Here is a 23,641-nt window from a genome sequence, read left to right on the forward strand (position 1 = left end):
GGGAGGGTGGGCGGGGCCAGCGCCTGAGCTGATCCACTTCTGCTTTGGGGAGGGGGGGGACTAGCTAGGAGAGCAGGCCGCAAGCACAGAGGGAAGGAGGGGCGGGCGCAAGGGGGCAGCCTAGACTTTCTGTTTGCACAGCTCATGCACAGCTGGGGGCTGAGGGCTGAAGCCCCCAGAGGGAACATAAAAACTGCCCTCCCCCTAACCCAGTGGTGAAATCTCCTCCCGGGACTCCCTTGACCAAATCCTGCCTCCCCGCCTCTTGATCAATGCCTGCACCTCACCCTGACCCTATAGTGCACACTTCTACCCTAAAGGAAGCCTAGTCACTCCTCAGGGCTGACACCAACACTCTGGTCTCAGGCCGCGGTGAGAGAATGCAATGCAATTTCCTAAAGTCTCACCACGTCTCTGGTGCTGGCTCCTGCAGGTGGCACCAAACAGGAGGGAATCTGGGGAATTTACACAGAAGTTTCCCAGATCCCAGAGGCTGTGCTTAGAGGTACTGGCTGGTCTGCCCTTCAGCTGCAGGTGTCCCGGGGAGGGGTCTTTCCCAGGATCTTCACAAGCCAGGAACATTCTTACAGTGAAGTTACAGAGAATTCAAAACTGGGGCAGATTGGGTTTGAAACCAGAAACTTCCTGCCTCCAATTACCCCGGAGTCATTAAACCCTCAGTGAGGAAAGGGGAAGGGGAAGGACAGCCTGCTCTCCCAGCCCCCCTGTCTCGCCACTGAAGGAGAGGCAGCTGGAATTAAGGAAGTCAGCCATCTCTGTGGGTAAATATCAGGTGCTTTTCACAGCGAATGGAAGTTTACAGCAAAGAAAAAGGAAGTCCTTCCGTTTTCCTCCTGACAATCATCACTCCTGTCATTTGTAACATTGCTTTCCAAAATCATATTTTGGGGATCCTTCAAGGATGCAATTTTGGATAAGACCTTTCCCACACACATTATACCTTGAAGGTTTCTGTTAGATGTACATTGACCGATGTTTAGTGACGTTTTAACTCTCGGTTAAATACATTGCTCAATGATATCTTAACAACTTCCTGTCAACATGAGAAACATTCAAAACTATAAAGAATTTTTGGGAGTTTATTTGAGCCAAACTGTCTGCAAGTGTCAGGAGCAGAATTTCAACAAATTGAGATAATGTTCCAGAGAACAGCAGTTGTGCATTTTATTTTATACATGTCGTGTAAGACTCCCTCCACGTTCTGCGGAGTAGGGTTCAGTATCTGAAAGAGGGGCCGCACACAAATGAGAGAGAAATGACACGAGATAAATTTTGCGATATTGGGGGACCAGGCGGGCAAGTCCCGAAGGACTTCCACCTAAGCTCAGGCCGCTCCAATCTTTTATTTGATCTGGGGTAGCCCTAGGGTAAGGTGGTTTGAATGACACATGGATTAGCTCATTGGTAGACAATTTCCTGAAATAGGCAAAATATTTGATCAACAATAATCAACAAGGATCTACACAAGTATCTAAAGAATTCAGTGAACTAAGGTGGGGATGATGCTTTAGCTACCATTATCTAGATTAACTGGGTCGTGTCTAAATTAACTGGGTGGTGCACAGCCCTGACCTTTGCTAGGACTTTCAAAGGTTACTAGCTTTTGGGGGGGTCTCTGTCTATACTCAGCTAATGAAGACAGCAAATGATTTCCAGCAATACATTACTAGATACCCAGTGCATGAAATTCCTGCACTGGGGGGGGGGGGGGGGAAGAGGCCCCCCCTTTTGCCTTGGCCCCATCACTTTTATTATTATAATGAAAGGAGAAGATACAAGTGGATTATATGAAATCCATAGGTGATAGATATGTCTTTTACATAAGTGTACACAGCTTAACTAAGTGAACAATTAACATAATAACAATCAGAGGGTATACAGCTTCCCCCAGGTGCACTCGGTGTGGCATGAAGGGTCTGGAAAAAGGGGGGTTACCCTGATATTCCAAAGGAATGTTTTCTGGGGGGCAAAAGACAATAGACAGGCTTAGGGAAGAATTCCCTCTTGGGTAAGGATTCTAGCTAGGGCCTGACTACCTGCTATAAACTGCTTTTTAAAAAAGGATAAACCGGCTTCGCTCCGTTTCCTGGTTACTTTAGGGCTCCTGACTTTGAAAAGGTGGGCAATACAGGGGCTTCCAATGAGCTTTGTAAAGGTAAGGATGGGTCCCCTTTTTCTTGGCCCACATTTCCCTTTTGGGGATAAAATAAAACCCCAAAGGAGGTCCTGAGGAGCCAACTTTTTTATTGGGATAAATGGAGGGGGCCTGGTACTGGGTAGCCTCAGTCTTTAAGTTTTTTCTTCATAAAATAAAGGGACCATTGGGGGTTGGAGAAAGGCCTGTAACCTTGGATGGGCAATCAAAGGCCCAGTTTTTTGTTTTTTTTTTCTAAAGTGAAAATACTGTAAAATGGGCGGGCAGTCAAGTTTTATGGGCCCTCTATTTAAGTATAATAAGCAATTTTTTAAAAAAAATAGATTTTTTTTGCCGAAACCGGTTTGGCTCAGTGGATAGAGCGTCGGCCTGCGGGCTCAAGGGTCCCAGGTTCGATTCCGGTCAAGGGCATGTACCTGGGTTGCGGGCACATCCCCAGTGGGGGATGTGCAGGAGGCAGCTGATCGATGTTTCTCTCTCATCGATGTTTCTGACTCTCTATCTCTCTCCCTTCCTCTCTGTAAAAAATCAATAAAATATATTAAAAAAATAAAAATTAAAAAAAAATAAAAAAATAGATTTTTATTGATTTCAGAGAGGAAAGGAGAGGGAGAGAGAGCAACATGATGACTGAGAATCCTGGGTCAGCTGTCTCCTTCATGCCCCTCCCTGGGGATGAAGCCCGAACTCCTGGCATGTACACCAACCTGGAATGGAACCCTGACCTCTCAGTTCCTAGGTCTATGCTCAATAACTGAGCTACACTGGTATGTCACTATAGATTAAATTTATGTTATTATGATTTGGATTTTGTTTTATGTGTTATATATTGTGCTTAGTATTCTATTTTCTTATAGTTTAAGGCCATATAATACACCTTCAGTAATATTAATAGCTGTGATACATATATGTAGGCTTGAAAGAAGCCTATTATTAATTACTACCAATATTAACAGTAACATTGATTTGACAGGCCGCACCAGTGTCTTCGGATGGCTGTCTAATTATGATCTTTGGGCTGTTCATTTTTGAAAAGACTGATTTCTATTGTAGATGAGGGAAGTTTCAGAGACAGACACAGATATCCATTCGTGGGTAGGCACCTGATAACATAAGGTACCTTCCAACACTGTGGGAGAGAAATTTTAATTAGTGTATTTTTCAAAAGATAAATATATTGATAGTAAGTTGTGACCTTTGAAGTCTTTGTGTTCTGGGCATACATTGTCAAATGAATGTTATTAATTTAGTAGTGCCTATAATTTCATAAATGGGCCATTGATCATAATGTAGAATGTCTCCTTTTACTTTTCCTTCCAAAACACATTTCTGGGGAATGAAAAACTGTTTACCTACTGACCTCACTAAAAGGCAGCGCTTCCACATGGGTCAGGTAACTCTGAGCACGGTTATTCTCATGCTTATTATATGTACACAGTCTAGGATTAGAGCTTTCACTACAGCAACATTCTCTGCATAGTTTCTTTGTGGCCCAAAGCTAGACATGAAATAGCTTTTTTCCCAACCCTTTACTTTCTTTCTTTTTCTTTTTTTTACAAGATATTTTATTGATTTTTTACAGAGAGGAAGTGAGATAGTTAGAAACATCGATGAGACAGAAACATCGTTCAGCTGCCTCACGCACAGTTCCTACTGGAGATCTGCCCGCAACCCAGATACATGCCCTTGACCGGAATCGAACCTGGGACCTTTCAGTCCGCAGGCCGACGCTCTATCCACTGAGCCAAACCGGTTTCAGCGCAACCCTTTACTTTCATGTGGTGTCTTTTGATCTGAAATGGGTCTCATTTACACAGCATAAGTATGGGTATAGATTTCATATCCATTCAGCTACCCTGTGTTTTCTGGTTGAAGTAGTTAACACGTTTACATTATAAGTGATTATTGATAGGTATGTAGTTATTGGCATTTTTAAATGAATTAATACAGTTCCAGAAGGGGACTTTAACTTCCCATTGACATCACTGGATAGATCTGCCGGAGAAAAAAAAAAGTCAGTAAGGAAAAATTAGTCTTAAATGACTCATTAGACAAGATGGATTGGATAAATTTATAGCAGAGATTATCAAAAGGAATGTCACACTGGCCAAACTGGTGTGCTACAACAAGGAACACCTGGCTATTTACTCACTAGCACAGACTACATTACCCATAGATTGTCAAATAAAATGTGACAAAGGCCTGCACAGTAATAGTGGTGTGGTGAGCATGAGTTAAATCCAGACATTTTTTTTAATATATATTTTATTGATTTTTTACAGAGAGGAAGGGAGAGAGATAGAGAGTTAGAAACATCGATGAGAGAGAAATATTGAGAAACATTGATCAGCCGCCTCTTGCACACCTCCTACTGGGGATGTGCCCACAACCAAGGTACATGCCCCTGACTGGAATCAAACCTGGGACCTTTCGGTCCGCAGGCCGATGCTCTATTCACTGAGCCAAACCGGTTATGGCAAGACATTTTTTTGACAGATTGCCAAATATATACTTTGATAGACCTCTAAATTTCAATAATTACTCCATTTGGGCCATGAGATTAAAAATGTTGAAATCTTGGACTTAGAGCTTTTCACCCCAAAATAGAAGGATATGCATTCTGGACAAAATGAAGACAGGAGGACCTCTCAACCTAGAAACAATGTCTGCTTCATCTATTTTCCCAATGACCATGTGAAAAACAAATCTTTTTTATTTTATATTAATACACCTCTGCGATATTCCTCACTCCAGTAGCAGAAAATGGAACTATTGTCTAGGTGACATCAAATTCCTATGAATGATCCAGATCCAATAGTTCGTCCCAAACAGAACAAAACCATAAAGCCCCTGGTCCAGACAGAGACCTAGAGACAAAATATCAGGAGATTCTTATACATATGAATGCTCCATGGGAATGTCAGGGAGTAGAGTAGAAGAGTATCCAATATCTAGTTTCTTTAATTATTGTGTGATCCTTGGGGTTGGCCCATGAAAAGCATCTGATATTACCAGCTTATACAAATTTACAACAGTACACTGGAGAAGGAACGAGTGTGGGGCTTTCATTTCAATCTCTGTTTACCTGCTGTCCCTGGAATTTACAGTCACGGTTTGGAAAACACTGCAAGGACAGCTAATGCCTATAAACATACCTGTGGTCATGTTGTCAATATACAAAATAATTTTTGATGCAAAATAATAAAATGCTTCAACTGCAAATCTGCCACGGACTCTGGGGTTCCTTTAGATTGACCAACATTCAGCTACATTCAAGTAATTGAAAATAAAATTGGTTTTACACTGGTTGATTCTACCCGAAGGAAAAAGTTAATGAGGTAACACTGGAAATTTCTTCAGGATTCCAATGAAAATCAGGACAAGAGAAATCACTCCAGTTATAAAGTACACAGAAGCCAATTTATTATATTCCAAAAATTAATAATATTCAAAACTTTAGAATCCAGCATAAAAATTCAATGGCGAGCTTCCTGAATGTAAAGCAAATATTTGCCAAATTCTGATGTTAGTTTCATCATTAGTAAAATTCCAAAGTACTGAACAGAAGCTACAGGGGCCTGAAGGGCTGATGTGGAGAAAGAAGTTTAGATGCCATTGTTATAACACAGAAAGGAAAATAGTTGGGGCTATAGAAACATCAATGATGAGAGGGAATCACTGATCGGCTGCCTCTTGAATGACCCACAACTGTAATTGAGCCACCAATCAGGGCCTGTGCCTTGAGCACGAATTGCACTCTGGCCGCCTGGTTCATATATCCAAGCTAAACCACTGAGGCAAGCCAGCCGGTGATTTCTCAAATTTTCTACAGTGTAAGAATTTCCTGCACTAAAAAAGTCTCTGATATCCAGTAAATTTTGACCTCTTGGTACAGTGTGCAAGCCACGTTCCGTGTGGTTTCAGGGTTCATGATCTGGAGAAGGGCCACTCGAAAATGACAGAGATGAGACAAGAAGTAATAATTTGGAAATATTGGGAGCCAGGCGGAAAGTCCAACACAAGGGGAAGGACTTAAACTGGTGACCAGGCCTTGCCAACCTTTTATTCAATTTTGGATACACATATATCCCTGGGTCAGGCAGGCAATTCCGGTAACAGACAGACTATCTTAAAGGTCAGTAAATATTAGTAAAGATTTACTCTGAGACTATTTGGTCAGGAAATAGCTTGAGCCCCCATTGTCTCGACTAAACAATCGGTGCATAACTCTGTCCCTTGCCAGGGCTCAAGGTTGAACCATGTTCCAGGCTCCTTGTTTACACTTTCCTAATAGTGAAGACAGTGGGTAGCTTCCAAAAGTACAGGATCTTGCACATGCTCTACATTTGAAAGGTTTCTTCTGCAGAATGAAGTCTCTCATGTGCAGTAATACATGCATGACTTTTAAGGCTTCACTACATTTTTCATATTCATAAGGCTTGTTTGCAGTCAGAATTCTCTGACATTCAATAACTTCTCACTGCTGGTCGAGGGCTTTTGACACTCCTCATACCTGTAATACTTTTCTCAAGTATGAACTCTGCTGTACAATAAGGCAGGAACACTCATTAAAGGCTTTGTTACATTTTCACATTCATAAGGCTCCTCTCCAGTATGACTTCTCTGATATGCAGTGAGGTTTGAGGAGCTGCCAATGGATGTGCCACATTCTCTTCATTCATGTGGCTTCTCTCCAATATGAACTTTCTTATGCTTAGCAAGTTGTGAGGACCATCTAAAGGCTTTGCCACACTCTCTACATTTATAAGGCTTCTCTCCAGTGTGGACTCTCTGATGTAGATTAAGGGAAGAGGAAGATGTAAAGGCTTTGCCACATTCTCTACATTTATAAGGCTTCTCTCCAGTATGAACTCTCTGATGTATATTAAGTCTTGTGGACTCATTGAAGGCTTTGCCACATTCTCTACATTTATAAGGCTTCTCTCCAGTGTGAACTCTCTGATGATAAGTAAGGTGTGAGGACCGGATAAAGGCTTTGCCACATTCTCTACATTTATAAGCCTTATCTCCAGTGTGAATTTTATGATGGCGAATAAGTTTTGAGGAATCACCGAAGGCTTTACCACATTCTCTACACTTATAAGGCTTCTCTCCAGTATGAACTCTCTGATGTATATTAAGGGAGTACGAACATCTAAAGGCTTTGCCACATTCTCTACATTTATAAGGCTTCTCTCCAGTATGAACTCTCTGATGACGATTAAGGCAGAAGGATTGGCTAAATACTTTGCCACATTCTCTACATTTATAAGGCTTCTCTCCAGTATGAACTCTCTGATAACTAAGGGATTCGGACTGCCTAAAGGCCTTGCCACATTCTCTATATTTATAAGGCTTCTCTCCAGTATGAACTCTGTGATGTTTATTAAGGGAGGAGGAAGTGCTAAAGGCTTTGCCACATTCACTACATTTATAAGGTTTCTCTCCAGTATGAACTCTGTGATGTTTATTCAGGGAGGAGGAATCACTAAATGCTTTGCCACATTCTCTACATTTGTATGATTTCTCTCCAGTATGAACTTTCTGATGTTGAATCATGTTCGAGGCATGAAGGAATGCTTTACCACATTCTCTACATTTATAAGGTTTATCCTCAGTATGAACACCTTGATGTTTAGTAAGACCTGCATGGCTGGTAAAGGATTTGCCACATTCTCTACATTCATAAGGTTTCTCTCCAGTGTGAATTCTCTGATGAATAGTAACGGTTGAGGGCCGGCTAAAGGCTTTGTCACATTCTCTACATTGATATGGCTTCTCTCCAGTATGAACTCTCAGATGTCGGTTAAGGTTTGCAGACTCACTGAATGCTTTTCCACATTCTGTACATTTATAAGGCTTCTCTCCAGTATGTATTCTCTGGTGTCGATTAAGGTTTGTGGATTCACTGAATGCTTTGCCACATTTTGTACATTTATAAGGCTTCTCTCCAGTATGAACTTTCCGATGTCGAAACATGTTTGAGGTGTGGAGGAATGCTTTACCACATTCTCTACATTTATAAGGCTTACCTTCAGTATGAACACTATGATGATTAGTAAGAACTGTATGGTTGTTAAAGGCTTTGACACATTCTCTATATTTATAAGGTTTCTCTCTAGTGTGAATTCCTTGATGAAGAATAAGGTTTGAGGGCCGACTAAAGGTTTTGCCACATTCTGAACATTTATAAGACTTTTCTTGAATATTATTTGTACGATGTTGGGTATGTCTTGAGGACTGATTAAAGTCTTTTCCATTTTCCCTGAGTTTGCAAAATGTTGCTATAGTGTGAAATCTTGCCTTATGCATAATAAGAGATGAATGATATTTAAAGGCTTTGCCACATGATTTACATTTGCAAGGCTTTGCTCCAGTGTGAATTGTCTGATTTAGAGTACAACCTGAAGGCCAAATAGACGTTTTAACAGAATCTTTACATGTATAAGGTTTTTCTCCACTATGAACTTTTTTGCGTCTATTTAGATTGAATATTTGACTGAAGACTCTCCCACACGGATTCCATTTGTAAGCCTCCTCCGTAGCATGTATATTCTCTTGTTCACGGTATTTTGAAGACTGCTGAAAAGACTGGATACATTTACTTCCTTTGTGTGTCTTCTCCACAACAGGAATAACCTGACGTATATTGTGATTGGACATTTGGTCAAATACTTTTCCACTTTTACAACAGTCCTCTGCAAGCTCACTTGTCCGATGATTAAGATATGACTCTTGCTTAAAGTTGTTCCAATGTTCATTCCACTGATAACTGCTATCTCCATTATGTGTACTCTGGTGATAATGGGAGATAGAAAGACCTTTACTGACAGTTATAATTTTATGAAAAATGCTTGTTCCATAAGAACCATTCTGTGGTACTCATTAAACCAAGATGGTTGTATAGGAAAAGCTTTCCTAATTTATTAAAATTATAGACAAAAAATAAATACAAAACATTAATTGTCAGAGGAAGAATGAATCTTTGTTTAAAAGATTGCCAAACTGCCCAGCCATCATGCCTCAGTGGTTAAGCTTTGACATATGAACAAGATCATGATTCCATTCCCAGTAAGGGGACATGGCCTGCCTGTGAGAATGGTCCTTAGTGGGAGGCATGCAGGAGGCAGCCAATGAATGATTCTCTCTCATCATTGTTGTTTTCCTCTCCCTCTTTCTCTCCATTACTCTCTGAAATCAATAAAGATATATTTTTTAATAAAAAATATCATAAAAAATTGCCAAATTCAGCACATTTTAATTTTATGGATACATTATGAATCTATATATTTTAGAAATGATTGAAAGTTTAATCCCATGCTACATTTTAAACAATTCAAATAATTATTTATTCTAGAGACTATGTGAATTCCTAGTTTTTCCAAATTCTCTTTCCAAGAATGCATAACAGTAAAAAGTTGATTTTGACTTTCACGTGCAGAAACACATTGATTTGCCAATGTAACTGACTTTAAATTTGAAGATTTCCCAAATGCATAATACACCTGACTTCTTTTATAACAAGAGTTTTATTATGATAACTGCTTCAGATTTGTTCTATTTATATTCACTTCACCTCTTCTCATCACACTCTTTCTCAGATTCAAAGGCTTTCATTAAGTGTGCATTATCAAAGCAACATCTTTTATATCTTACCAGTATTATTTCAGAGAATAAATCATGTACTCCGGGCTTTAGCATAAAGGCCTGGTTATCTTTAGATGATGTAGCTGAAAGAAAACATATTTTTAGTTTTGACAATCAGATGAGTGCACCTTGAAGTTACCAACAAGTATTGACCAAATGACATTTTGGATGATTCCAAAAGCAAGTGATGAATTTAAACAAAGCTCAAGATAGGTACAAGGAAGAAAACTCACATCAAAGAGTTGCTTACATTTGCCAATGATACCTGCTCAAACGCCCTGGCACACAGTAGCAATATTATAAAAACACTCCCAGTTTATTCACTGGAGAGAGAGAGAGAGAGAGAAAGATGAAGAAAGTGTATGATCAATGATCTCCCTGTTTTGAGGGCTCTTGAAGAACATGTGTCTCTTGTGCATGACACAGAGTTTGAACAGAATTGCAGTAAAGGGTGAATACCCTGTGGTAGCTGCTACAAAGAAACAATGAGAAATAGTTCAAACACCACAAAGACTGTGATTCTGAAGATATATATCAAGCCTGAAAAGATACTGTGGGTCTGAAAAAGAAACAAAAAACATTTCCAAATGGGAAATTAAACAGACAACCAAACCAAGAATACAGATCCTGAAAATAGTATTGACTGAAAGTAGAATTTGTGCCACAGATGGTTATTATTTGTTTCCTCCTATAGAAAGCATGTTCAAAAGCCTGCTTGTTTACAATTCCAGAATCTCAACAAAAGATATCAAGTAATGCAAAGAAACAGAAAAAGTGTACCATCAGGAAAACAGAATAAATGTAATCAAACTGGCACTACATTAATGCAAGTATATTAATTATCTCAAAAAGAATGGTAAATAAATACGTTAATGCCAATAAGGGGGGAAAAATACAACTATATAATATCATCAAAACATTATATATCCAAAATAAAAATACAATGAGAGAATATTTTATGAACACCACACCGAAAGGGGATATTTCAAAACATAATACCAGAATTAACAAATACAGTAGAATCATTAATGAAAGACATTTTCAACTTAAAACATCAAAGAATTTGCCTGGAAGCAGTGGCTCAGTGGTTGAGGGTCGATCTATGAACCAGGAGGTCACGGTTTGGTTCCACATCAGGGCACAGGCCTGGGTTGAAGGCTTGATCACCGATCATGCAGGAGGCAGCTGATCAATGATTCTCTCTGTTTACTGATGTTTCTATCTTTCTCTCCCACTCACTATATCTCTGAAATCAATAAGGATATATTTTAAAAATAAAAATTAAGCCCTGACCGGTTTGGCTCAGTGGATAGAGTGTCGGACTGCGGACCAAAGGGTCCCAGGTTCGATTCCAGTCAAAGGCATGTACCTTGGTTGCGGGCACCATCCCCAGTAGGAGTGTGCAGGAGGCAGCTGATCGATGTTTCTCTCTCATCCATGTTTCTAACTCTCTATCCCTCTCCCTTCCTCTCTGTAAAAAAAAAAATCAATAATAAAAAAACAATCCTGTAGGTTGCTTAGTGTAAAAAAAATCAATAAAATATATTTTAAAATAACAAAAAAATAATAAAAATTAAATAATCAAAGAATTTGTATATAAATTATTAAATGTTAATTACTTAACATTTTGATGAATAAAAGCCAACAAACATGTGCAAATATGAAGAGAACTTCAGAAATCCCTGACACTAATAAATCGACCTCCAAGAGGACCCCATAAAGACAGGAATGTGGAAAGGAGTAGCTAGGTATATAAAAAATTAATCATGCCCTGAGATAATTAATCAGTGGATAGAGCATTGGCCTGCGGACTGAAGGGTCGGTCCCACGTTCAATTCCGGTCAAGGGCATGTACCTTGGTTGCGGGGCACATCCCCAGTGGGGTGTGTGCAGGAGGCGGCCGATTGATGTTTCTCTCTCATCGATGTTTCTAACTCTCTATCCCTCTCCCTTCCTCTCTGTAAAAAAAAAAAAATCAATAAAAAATATATATATTAAAAAATTAATCATGTAAGATCCTGACAATTGGAGAGACATATAAACACAAGCAGCTAACTGAATTCTAAGTAGAATGAATATAAACATGAGAACAGATAAAAAACAATGCAAGTATCATAAGTACCAGAATACTATCTTAACAGAATATCCTATCCTATATAATAAAAGCCTAATATGCTAAGTGCCCGGTTGTCCAGTCAGCTGTTCAACCAATCAAAGCATAATATGCTAATGATATGCTAAGGCCACTCAACTGCTCGCTATGACATGCACTGACCACCAGAGGGCAGACAGTCAACTGGTTGACCAGTCGCTATGACATGCACTGACCACCAGGGGGCAGATGCTCTGACAGGTAGGTTAGCTTGCTGCTGGAGTCCAGCTGATTAGGACTGAGCGAGATGGGCTGGACACACCCTGGAGCCCTCCCACAGTCCCTCTCTTGTCAGGTCATCCTCCGCATCCCTCCCTGGCCCCGATCATGCACCAGTGGAGTCCCTTGGCCTGGCCTGTGCCCTCTCGCAATCCAGGACCCCTCAGGGGATGTAGGAGAGCCAGTTTTGGCCCAACAGCAGAATGACCAGTCGCTATGATGCACACTGACCACCAGGGGGCAGATGCTCAATGCAGGAGCTGCCCCCTGGTGGTCAGTGCCCTCCCACAGGAGGAGCGCCACTCAGCCAGAAGCTGGGCTCACGGCTGGCGAGCGCAGCGGCAGTGGCAGGAGCCTCTTCCGGCTCCGCAACAGCACTAGGATGTCCAACTGACATCCCCTGGGTGCTCCCAGACAGTGAGAGGGCGCTGGAGGGGCTGAGGAACTGCCCCCCCCAGTGCAGAAATTTTGTGCACCAGGCCTCTAGTTCTATATAATAAAAGGGTAATATGCAAATTGACTCAACGGTGGAACTACCAGTCGCTATGATGTGCCGCCTCTCCTCCTCCTCCTCCTCCTCCGCCTCTCTCCTCCTCTTCCTCTTCTTCTTCTTTCTCTTTCTCCCCCCCCCTCTCCCTCTCTCTCTCTCCCCCTGTTGCTTTATTCCTTTAAAATCAATAAAATAGAGTATAAATTAGTGCTGGCTGTAATTAAAGAACTCAATAAATGAACTAACTATACATGCAATGACCTTAAATTGGAATGCTAACAGTATAAGCTCTCATGAGTACCCAAGGTTGACATAAACATTCAAAGCCGTCACTATCCACGTCCCAGGGACACTTTTCACAAAATTAGCAAAACTCATCCTAAAAGTGATATGAAATGACTCAGGACACCAAGGAACCAAAACAAACATAGAAGAGACAGTATAAGCTTAAAGGCATCATGCTTCCTGATTTAAAACAATATTTCAAAACTGGCATTATCCAAAAGTATCATCAACATGTTAAGACACAGGTAAATAAAGGAGCACAGTAGGTCCTGGCCAGTGTGGCTCAGGGTTAGAGCATCATCCTGTGCACTTAAGGGCTGCAGGTTCAATTCCCCTTAAAGGGACAGACCTCGGTTGCAAATTCTTACCCCACCTGGGTTGAAGTGTGAGAAAGAGGGGGCCAGTCGATGTGTCTCACATCGATGTTGCCCTCTCTCTTCCCCCTCATTCTTCCCTTCCTTCCACTCTCTCTGAAAAGTAATGAAAAAATGTCCTCATGTGAGGATTAACAACAACTACAAAAAAAGAAGCACTGTAAAATAAAGAGCCTACTTACAACTTCTCAGGAATGAGGTAAAATAATCTTCTACAAGGGTGCTTATACTACCAAAGAAGTAAAGGATATTCTCACATATACGAATAGTGTTGAGATACTCAGATGTCTACATGTAAAGGAATGAGTGAAATTGGACTGTTATTAAATGCCATATACAAATATTAAACCAAAATGGATAAAAGATTGAAACATAAAGCTAATAAAAATCTATTTAAAAAAACTTATAGAAAACATTTTTTAAAATAAATTTTTATTGATTTCAGAGAGGAATAGAGATGGAGAGAGAGATACAAACATTAAGAAAGATTCATTGATTGTCTGACTCCTGCATGGCCTGTACTGGGGGTTGAGCCTGCAACTGGGTCCTGTGCCCCTGACTGGAATCAAACCTGGGATCCTTCAGTCCGCAGTTGACACACTATCCATTGAGCCAGTCTAGCTAGGACATATAGACGTTTTTATGACATGTGATTTTTTATTATATCACTAAAAGGAAAGGTAAACAAAACAGTCAAAAGGCATTACACCCCATATAAAAATTACTTCACATTAAAGCAAATTGTCAGTATGTTAAAAATACAAGCTTCGAAATGGGAAAAAATTTCTTCAAAGCATATTATTTGATAAGTAGTTAATATGTAGATTATATACAGACCTTTTACAAGAAAACATGCAAAAGAAGTAACACAACTTAAAAAATGTCCAAAGTTATATGGTTAACTAATCTGTAAGATAGAAGGCAATAGCACACAATAGGTGAAGACAGATTCTTCACCAAGTAGTGCAACAAAAACGGAACAGACACATGAAAAAATAATAAAACTAGACCCAGTTCATAGGCCATGAAACCTAAATGATCTCAGCATGGATTAACAACTAAAATATAAGGCCTGAAACCATGAAAACACTGGAAGAAGCATAGTCAATGAACTTTACCATCGCTCTTTAAAGTACTGGTTTGGATATTTCTTCTGAAGCATAACAAAGAAGCCAAGAAATAAATAAATGAGACTACAAAAGAATAAGTTTGGCATACCAAAAGGAACCACAAAATAAACAAAAACATAAATCCAGCAATGTTACATCCTCAAAAGCTAAAGATCCAAAATATATAAGGAACTCACACAACTTAACACCAAAAAGATAATATGATTAAAAGTGGGCAGAGAATACTCTGGTTTCTCTTCAGATCGTATAAATCTTTCGCCTTTTACTAAAAGTGGGCAGAAGACTTGAATAGACATTTCCCAAACAGGACATAAAGTTGTGCAATAGACATATTAAATGATGTTCAAATCATTCATCATCAAAGAAATGTAAATGGACACCACCATGAAATACCACCAAACACCTAACAAGATGGCAATCATCCATAAATCAAAAAACGACAAGTATTACAAACGAAATGGAGCAATGAGAACATTAGTGCACCATCAGCAAGATTGTACACACATTGGTGCCGTCACTAACAAAACATGATGGAGGATTTTCCAATATTTACAAACAAGTACCAGGTTACACAGGAATTCCATTTCTGGGGATTTATACAGAGAACACGAATTTAAAAAGATATACCCACCCATATGTCCATTGCAGAACTATTTACAATGGATAAAATGGGACTGGAAAAAAGGACTATTTTTATAATGATGCTCTACCATTCAAAATAAATTAAAAGACTTCATTTGATATATGACATGTAAGAAAACAAAATTTATATCTCAACTTATCTTCAAGACATGACTCACTATATCTTTATTCCAGAAATGACACAATAGCTGCAAATATAACTTACACGTTATCATATACAATAAAAGCCTAATATGCTAAGTGTCCAGTTGACCAGTTGACCGTCCAACCAATCAAAGCATTATGCTAATTATATGCTAAGGCAGCTGAACCACTCGCTATGATGTGCACTGAACACCAGGGATCAGACACTCCGAGGGGTAGGTTACCTTGCTGGTGGGTTCCGGCCAATTGGGACTGAGCAAGACGGGCCAGACATGCCCTGGAGCCCTCCTGTGGTCCCTCCCCAGCTGACCAACCTCCTGCATCTCTACTAGGCCCCGATCATGAACTGGTGGGGTCCCTCGGCCTGGCCTGCGCCCTTTCGTAACCCAGGAACTCTCAAGGGATGTTGGAGAGCAGGTTTCGGAGAGGAGGTTTCGGCTCGATATAGCAGGCAAGGCTGAGGGACCCCACAGGAACAAGACTTCGTGCACTGGGCCTCTAGTTGAATATAAAACTACATTTATTTTATACACTGCACATTCCTGAGAGTTAAATACATAACCATACTTGTATTTCAATCCACTGTATTAAAACAGAAACTCCCAATGTATCAACTCAAACATTAAAGAAAAAACAATAAATATGGTATCCACAACAGAAAAACGAAAATCCACAGGCTGAGAAAATATATTTGTAAAAGTTAACACACCCTGACTGGCATGGCTCAGCAGTTGAGCATCAACCTAAGAATCAGGAGGACATGGTTCGAATCCTGGTCAGGGCACATGCCCAGGTTGCCGGCTCAATCTCAAGTAGTGGGTGTGCAGGGAGCAGCTGATCAAAGATCCGCTCTGATCATTGAGGTTTCTCTCTTTCCCTCTCCCTTTCTCTCTGAAATCAATCAATATATATATATATATTGTCAACATGTATAGGATAATTATGCAAAACAGAGAAAGAAGTCTTCAAACTCAACATTGACAAAATAACCAACATGACTGAAAGGGGCCAAACACCTTAACGCAAGTACTAAAAAATATATACACATAGAAAATCAGAAGATCCTGCACATCATATGTCACTAAGGAAATGCACATTATAACAATGAGAAGTAGCAGGCAAGCAACACTCAACCACCATTGAAAGGGTCAGAATCCAGAACACTGACCCCACCAAATGCCTTGGTGATGTGGAGCAACTGGAACTCCAATCACTGCTGCTGAAAATGTTAAATGCTACAGCCCCTTGGGAAGATGGTCTGGAGGTTTTTATGAAATTAAATATAAACTTGCCATGGGATCCACTAATTGGGCTACTCACTATTAAACCAAAGAATTAAGACTTTTATCTACAGCTCTGGCCAGTTTGGCTCAGTGGATAGAGCGTCGGCCTGCAGACTCAAGGGTCCCGGTTCCATTCCGGTCAAGGGCATGTGGTTGCAGGCAGGACCCCAGTAGGGGGTGTGCAGGAGGCAGCTGGTCGATGTTTCTCTCTCATCGATGTTTCTAACTCTCTAAAACCTCTCCCTTCCTCTCTGTAAAAGGTCAGTAAAATGTATTTAAAAAATAAAAACACTTTTATCTACATAAAAGCCTACAAGGGGCTGTTTATTCATAATTTACAAAAACTAAAAGCAATGAAGAGGCCTGTCAGCTAGTGAATGGATAAATACACTGAAGGAAATACAAGGAAGTCTTAATCACTACTATAAAGAAATAATACATCAAGCCATGGAAAGACGTAATAAAAACCTAAATGGAGAGAACTACGTAAAAGAATACAATCTGCCTGCACAGGTAGTAGGCCAGTTGCTTAAATGATTGTACCGATATACCAAAGTCAGAGGTTTTCTCTCCGGTCAGGCACGTACCAAAAAAATCAATTAATGACCAGCTGAAGTTTCTCTCTCTCTCTAACTCTCCCTTCCTCCCTGAAATCAAGAAAATCTTAAAAAATACAAAAATATAAGAAAATGCAGTGTGAATTTTGATAGATAAAGGCTTTCCCATTTCCAATCCTGGTTGCTCAATGGCCAGAAGACATGGTAGAATCTTAGAATATTCTAGAAAATTATTTTCTAAAATATTATTTTTGATACTATCTTAATCACTGTGGACAACATGTAAAGTGTGCAAACACTAAGTTTCTAATTCACATACATCACAAAGCCTTTCTTTTCTACAACAAAGAAGCCCAATTTGTTCCTTTTTAAAAATATATACATATGTTTATTGCTTTTAGAGAGGAAGGGAGAGGCAGGGAGGGATAGAAAAATTAATGATGTGAGAGAATCATTGATTAGTTGACTCCTTCACACCTCATATTGGGCAGCAAGCCCACAACCCTGGCATTGGCCCTTGACCAAAATTGAACTCGGGACCTTTCAGTCTGCAGGCCAGCGCTCTATCCACTAAGCCAAACCAGCTAGGGCCCAATTTTTCCTCGAGAGCAAAAATCTACCATCGAAAGCAGAAGGCCCCTAGACATCTATCTATATATATAAAAAGGCCAATATGCAAATTGTCCACTTCTGGCTTCAACTGGGAGAGTGGGAGTTCGGTTGTTCACCAGGACCTGCGCTGACCACCAGGGGAACATGGCAGGTGACCAGTAGTGGCAGCAAGGCGCCGAGGGAGCAAGAGAAGGAGGAGCACAGGAGGCAGGGAGGCCAGGCCTAGGGACCCTACCCCCGCGAGAATTTCGTGCACCAGTCCTCTAGTGTTAAAATAATAAAGGAAACAAAACCCTGGAGATGGAGTAGGAACTCGGGGGGGAAGCCATCCTCACCCAGAGAAGCCAGGTTGCTGTAGTTCTCCAACATGACATCCATGTATAATTTCTGTTGAGTTGCGTCCAGGCATTCCCACTCCTCCTGAGAGAAATCTATGGCCACATCCCTGAAGGTCAATGGTCCCTGAAAGAAAAGACACATTGACCAAGAGGTCACCAGAAGAGTTCATAATGTCACCCGACATGAATACAGTGTTTAGGGAGAAGTGGTTTGGACCTAGGTTTGAATCATCCAATAAGATCACTTTGCCCTAATAACATTCTCTGATGTGTTTTCTAACACTGACAAATGAGGACGACACATGTCCACTAGCCCACGGTACCGATTTAACTTTAGAGGAAAAATAAACTTTAAAATTAAGGCATCGTCCTAGCCGGTCTGGCTCAATGGACAGACTCTTGGCCTGCTCACTAGGAACTGCACTGAGTGGGTAAAATGACTGAAGAGTCACAGGTTTGATACTGGTCAAGGACACATGTCTGGGTTGCAGGCTTCATCCCCAGTAGGGGGTGTGCAGGAGGCAGGCAAGTAATGATTCTCTCTCATCATTCATGTTTCTCTCTCTCTCCCGTCCTCTCTGAAATAAATACAAATATATTTAAAAAAAATTTTAAATGAAATAAAATTAAGGCCAGGACACAGGCATATGGATTTCTGAGTGCTGTGTTTGCATCCTTCAGGGTCAGTGGTGTATATTTCTCAACTGTAAATGACTTGGTGGGTTGGAAGCATAGGGACATCTTCGCAACTGTGAAGCAGACCACATTGAAAGGAGCTTCTGTCAAGACACAGATTCTGATTCAGGTTCTGAGATGGGGCCTGTGTTTCCACATGGGTAACCAGCTCAATTTTTACTTGTGATGCCAATGTTTCTGCATCATGTGCCATAATTCTGAATACACAGTCAAAAAAGGAAAAAATTCATATAGAACTTTGAACTAAAAGGGTTTGTTGATAGAGTACAGTTCTCACAGAATATGACACATAGGAATCACAATCCTAGTAGGAAATTTACTATGAGTAATCTTACAACAAGATTATCCTGCCTGCTCGTTGGTGTGGCCCGGTGGTTGAGGGCTGACCCATGCACCAAGAAGTCACTGGTTTGATATCCGGTCTAGACACACGACCAAGTTGCGGGCTCGATCCCCAGTGTGGGTTGTGCTAGAGGCAGCTAATCAATGATTCTCTCTCATCATTGATGTTTCGATCTCTCTCTATCTCTCCCTTCCTATCTGAAATTCATAAAAATGTACTTGAGGGGGAAAAAAGAAAAAGTAGCTGACATAATGTTAACAGTTTAGGAACAGAGACACACATTTTACAACTATGAAACCAAGATGGTTTAGTGATTCCATAAAACTCATGAATGTATTTGTTTGCTCTCCTTTGTGTTTTATAAACACAATAAGGAGAGAAACATAAGGATAGAAAACAAGTTAGACCTATTGTTTCCTTTGTGTGGTTGTAAATCCTCACATGGGGAGTTTTTTTTCCATTGAGGTTTGGAGGGTAGAAGGCAGGAAGGTAGAGGCACGAAAGGCAGTGAGAGAGAGAGTGAGCAAGCAATGTGAAAGTGACACATAGATCAATCGCCTACCATAGGTACCCAGGACCTACTTGCCCTGGACCAGGAATCAAACCCTCCACCAGTGATCCACCCCAGGCTGGGGGAACTAATTTTTCTTACTCATACATTACTTTCAAAATTTTTATATATCATTAGTGGAGAGCTATGTCAGAAATTTAATGAAACTGAACATACATTAATATGTCATTCTTGGAAACTTTCTAGAAAATACAAAAAATGATAAGGTAGGGTCTGTGATGTGAGCAAAGAATATAATGAAAAGTTGAAGAATCAAGGCCTGATTGTTTAAAGGTCCCATGAAAAAGCCAATGATCTATAGGAAATAAAAGCAAGTCCTCCATTTTCCAAAGCAAACACAAACTAAGAAGAGGGACATGTCCAGATGTGAAGTGATGGTCTTTGCACAACTTTCGTTAACTCCCTACTATACCCTTGTTATTAAGAAAGGGAGACTATTAACTCTACAGTGAGGGGAGCACCTCTGCCATGTGATCATCAGGTGGACGGCGACAATAATGGATATCAGGTGACTGAGGCACACGGAAGGTCAGGTCACCACCGCTGTGACATTCCTTCCAAAAATACATCAATAAATATGCTGGAAGCTATCCATTGTCTACACAAATATGAAAGTGCAACAGGGAACTTGGAAGGCTGATAATCTTGAGCTTTAGCAAGGGCTAAAGCTATGTACCCATTGTTCTGTCCTGCTAATGATGGCTCAAGCAATTTCCTTACCTAATAGTCTCAAAGTAAATCTTTACAAATATTTACTAACCTTTAAGATAGTCTTTCCGCTACTGGATTGCCTGCCCAGCTAAGGGCAAGATGTGTATTCTAAAACTGAATAAAAGCCCACAGGGCCTCGGCTTCAGAGAGCCTCTCCACTAGAAAGGTTTCTGCCTGGCCCCCATGCGTTCTAAATTCATATTTCTTGTCAGTGCATTTGTTTGTGCGTGGCCCCTTTACCAGATCATGAACCCTAGTTGCAAATGCATGCGGCTTTACAAGATAAATATGTGGAAATGATGACAAATAAACATTAATTTTTGCAAGTGTCAATCCATGTGTATCTCTCATGTTCTGTAAAGATTTAAATAGCAAGTCTTTCTTACTAATCTAGTGAGCAAGTCTCTTCTCTTTACTCTTCGTTTCAGAACTTGCTGAGCTATTCTGAGCAGTAAGATGTGCATTTTCTCACCCCTGATCAAGAGCTGATGCTGCAGCCACTTGAACCTAAAACCTGCCTTTCCCTTCTTCAAGACACAAGAGCCTCTGACCCCATCCCAATAGGGATGTTAGACATGGCTGCCTTCCAAGTTTGATCTGTCACAAAAGGGATGTTTTCAGTAGTTGAAAGTCACTAATTAAAGGTGGGAATGCTTCCTGACCTGGGGAGGATGCATGAAATGAATGCAGAGAAGGCTCTGGGAAAAAGGAGAGAATTATAGTCTGGCCAGTGAGGCTCAGAGGCAGAATGTTGACCTCTGAACCAGGAGGGCAGGGTTCCATTCCTGAACACTCCAGGTTTCAGACTGGATCCCCAGTGGGGGGTGTGCAGTAGGCAGCTGATCAAGGATTCTCTCTTCTCATTGATGTTTCTATCTGTCTCTCCCTCTCCTTACCATTCTGAAACCAATAAAAACATATATTAAAAAAGAGAGAGGGGCGAAACCGGTTTGGCTCAGTGGATAGAGCGTCGGCCTGCGGACTGAAAGGTCCCAGGTTCGATTCCGGTCAAGGGCATGTACCTGGGTTGCGGGCACATCCCCAGTAGGAGATGTGCAGGAGGCAGCTGATCAATGTTTCTCTCTCATCGATGTTTCTAACTCTCTACCTCTCTCCCTTCCTCTCTGTAAAAAATCAATAAAATATATTAAAAAAAAAAAGAGAGAGAGGGAAATATAGAAACTGTTGACGCTGACTATCCTAAGAAAAAAGGAAAGAAATAAGGAAAGGAAAACAACCTGCAAAGGCAAGAACATCAGAACTAGAGAAATATGGAGGAGAGGAAGGAGTCCCAGAGACAACAAGTAGAGCTGACAAGAGAGAGGCACCCTGGTGAACAGAAGTGCAGGCAACGAAGTGGGAGGCACTTCAGATAGGTAGTCTGGTCCAGAGGAGAAGAACTGGGGGAGCGAGTGCAGCGACAGAAAGGGGGGTGTAGGGATGATGGAACAGAGGGAGAAGAAACACTGAATCAGCCAGCTATGGGGAACAGGACTGTAACAGGGGCAGCAGAGGGGACACAGGTGTAATAAGGGAAAGAGAAATAGATACACAGATGTTCAAGAAAAAGCAAACATAGCCTCTGACACAAGACCCATCCTTTACCTGGGAAGCAGCCATTTGGTCCTTGTCCTGATCGGGGTCTGGGTTGTTTTCTCAGGTGACAATATCTATTTTTATTGATTTCAGAATGGGAGGGAGAGGGAGGGAGGGATAGAAACATCAATGATGAGAGAGAATCATTGATTGGCTGTCTCCTGCAAGCCTCCCAGTGGGGACTAAGCCGAAAAACAAGACCAGGAATAAAACTGTTACCTCCTGGTCCATAGGTCCACCTTCAACCACTGAACCATGCTGATTGGACTTTTCCTGTGTCCCCCTCCATCTCTCTGCTCTTTTTCCCCTTTTCTCTATTCTGTCCCTGCTCCTGCACCATGAAACTCCCGAAACCTATTTCACCTTCAGTTGCCCTTTCTCTATGGCAGTGATTCCCAAAGTGGGCGCTACCGCCCCCTGGTGGGCGCTGCAGCGATCCAGGGAGGCGGTGATGGCCACAGGTGCATTTGTTTTAACTTTTTTTGTATTACCTTTCTATTTTGAGTTCAATAAATAGTTTCATAATTTCAAACTTCAATGTTTCTAATTTACACCTTTCTTTACTATATTTTATGAAAAAGGTAGAAACATTAATACATATATCTTTCTGTTTAATTGCTATTAAAATTTTAAAAAAATCAATTTCCAGGGGGCGCTGAGTAATATTTTTTCTGGAAAGGGGGCGGTAGGCCAAATAAGTTTGGGAACCACTACTCTATGGTCTTCCTGATTGCTCCCATCTATGTACACACCTGGTTCTGGTTCTTTCTCTTCCCACTTCTGTGTCCCCTCTGCAGTCCCTGCTATAGTCTGTCCTGTTACCCACAGCTGGCTGACTCTCAGTTCTGCTTCTCCCGCTCCTCTGTCATCCCTACTAGTACAATTAAAAAAGAAAGAAAAGAAAGAAACCTCATAAATATTCACAGAATTTTCTGTAACTGAGAAGAAGAATAAAGACAGGTTAAGCAAGTAAAAAAAAAAAAAAAAAAAAAGCTCAAACAATGTTAACATTGTATGTAGAGACAGACGTACATATGAGAACTATGTACAACATAAAAGCCATAGAAAACAGAATTGTCATGTCAATGAAATCAAGATTATTTTGTGATTCCATAAGTTTCATGGATCCATTTGTGAACAATACCCTTTGAGTATTATAAACACAATAAGGCGAGGCATTCAAATAATGATAGAAAATAAATGAAACCTATTGTTTCTTAGAAACTCATTTACTGGAAAATATCTGTGTATCATTAGTGGAGAGCTACAATCACAGAAATTTAACTGAAGATATGTTAATAATATCATTCTTCTAAACATTTCAGAAAATTCAAAAAGTGATCATGTAAAGTAGGTCCCTGACATGAGTATAGAATATAATGAATATTTATAGGAAGAAGGCCTAATTGGTTAAAGCTCCTATGTCAAAAGTCAATGATCTGTAGGAAAGAAAAGTAGGGTGTCTATCTCCCAAACCAAACAGAAGCTAAGAAGTGGGGCCCTTCCAGATGCCATGTGATGGACTTTGCCCCATCTCTCAACAAATCCCTACTAAACGCTTCCTGCTGAGAAAGGGAGACTATCAACTCCACAGTGAGGGGAGCGCCTCTGCCACGTGAACATCAGGTGGACTGAGACAATGGGCATCAGGTGACTGAGGCACATGGAAGGACAG

General features: G+C 40.7%; 1 protein-coding gene, 1 long non-coding RNA gene and 1 pseudogene across 2 annotated transcripts in view; all 3 read right to left on the reverse strand.

The window, feature by feature from the left end:
* LOC106699301 overlaps positions 1-23,641 on the reverse strand; it is a 63,155-nt gene that overhangs the window by 37,417 nt on the left and 2,097 nt on the right. The window lies entirely within an intron of this gene.
* Positions 1-23,641, reverse strand: part of LOC111828434 — a 75,437-nt pseudogene that overhangs the window by 25,673 nt on the left and 26,123 nt on the right.
* LOC102426541 (zinc finger protein 420-like) overlaps positions 5,570-23,641 on the reverse strand; it is a 44,196-nt gene continuing 26,124 nt past the window's right edge. Inside the window, exons 3-5 of the mRNA XM_023764953.1 lie at positions 18,047-18,173; positions 9,833-9,906; positions 5,570-8,971 (exon numbers count right to left, since the gene is read on the reverse strand). Coding sequence (XP_023620721.1) covers positions 6,851-8,971; positions 9,833-9,906; positions 18,047-18,173 — 2,322 coding nt within the window. The 3' untranslated portion in view covers positions 5,570-6,850. The remainder of the gene's footprint in view (positions 8,972-9,832; positions 9,907-18,046; positions 18,174-23,641) is intronic.

This window comes from Myotis lucifugus, unplaced genomic scaffold, assembly GCF_000147115.1.
Source record: "Myotis lucifugus unplaced genomic scaffold, Myoluc2.0 scaffold_365, whole genome shotgun sequence".
Taxonomy (NCBI): Eukaryota; Metazoa; Chordata; class Mammalia; order Chiroptera; family Vespertilionidae; genus Myotis; species Myotis lucifugus.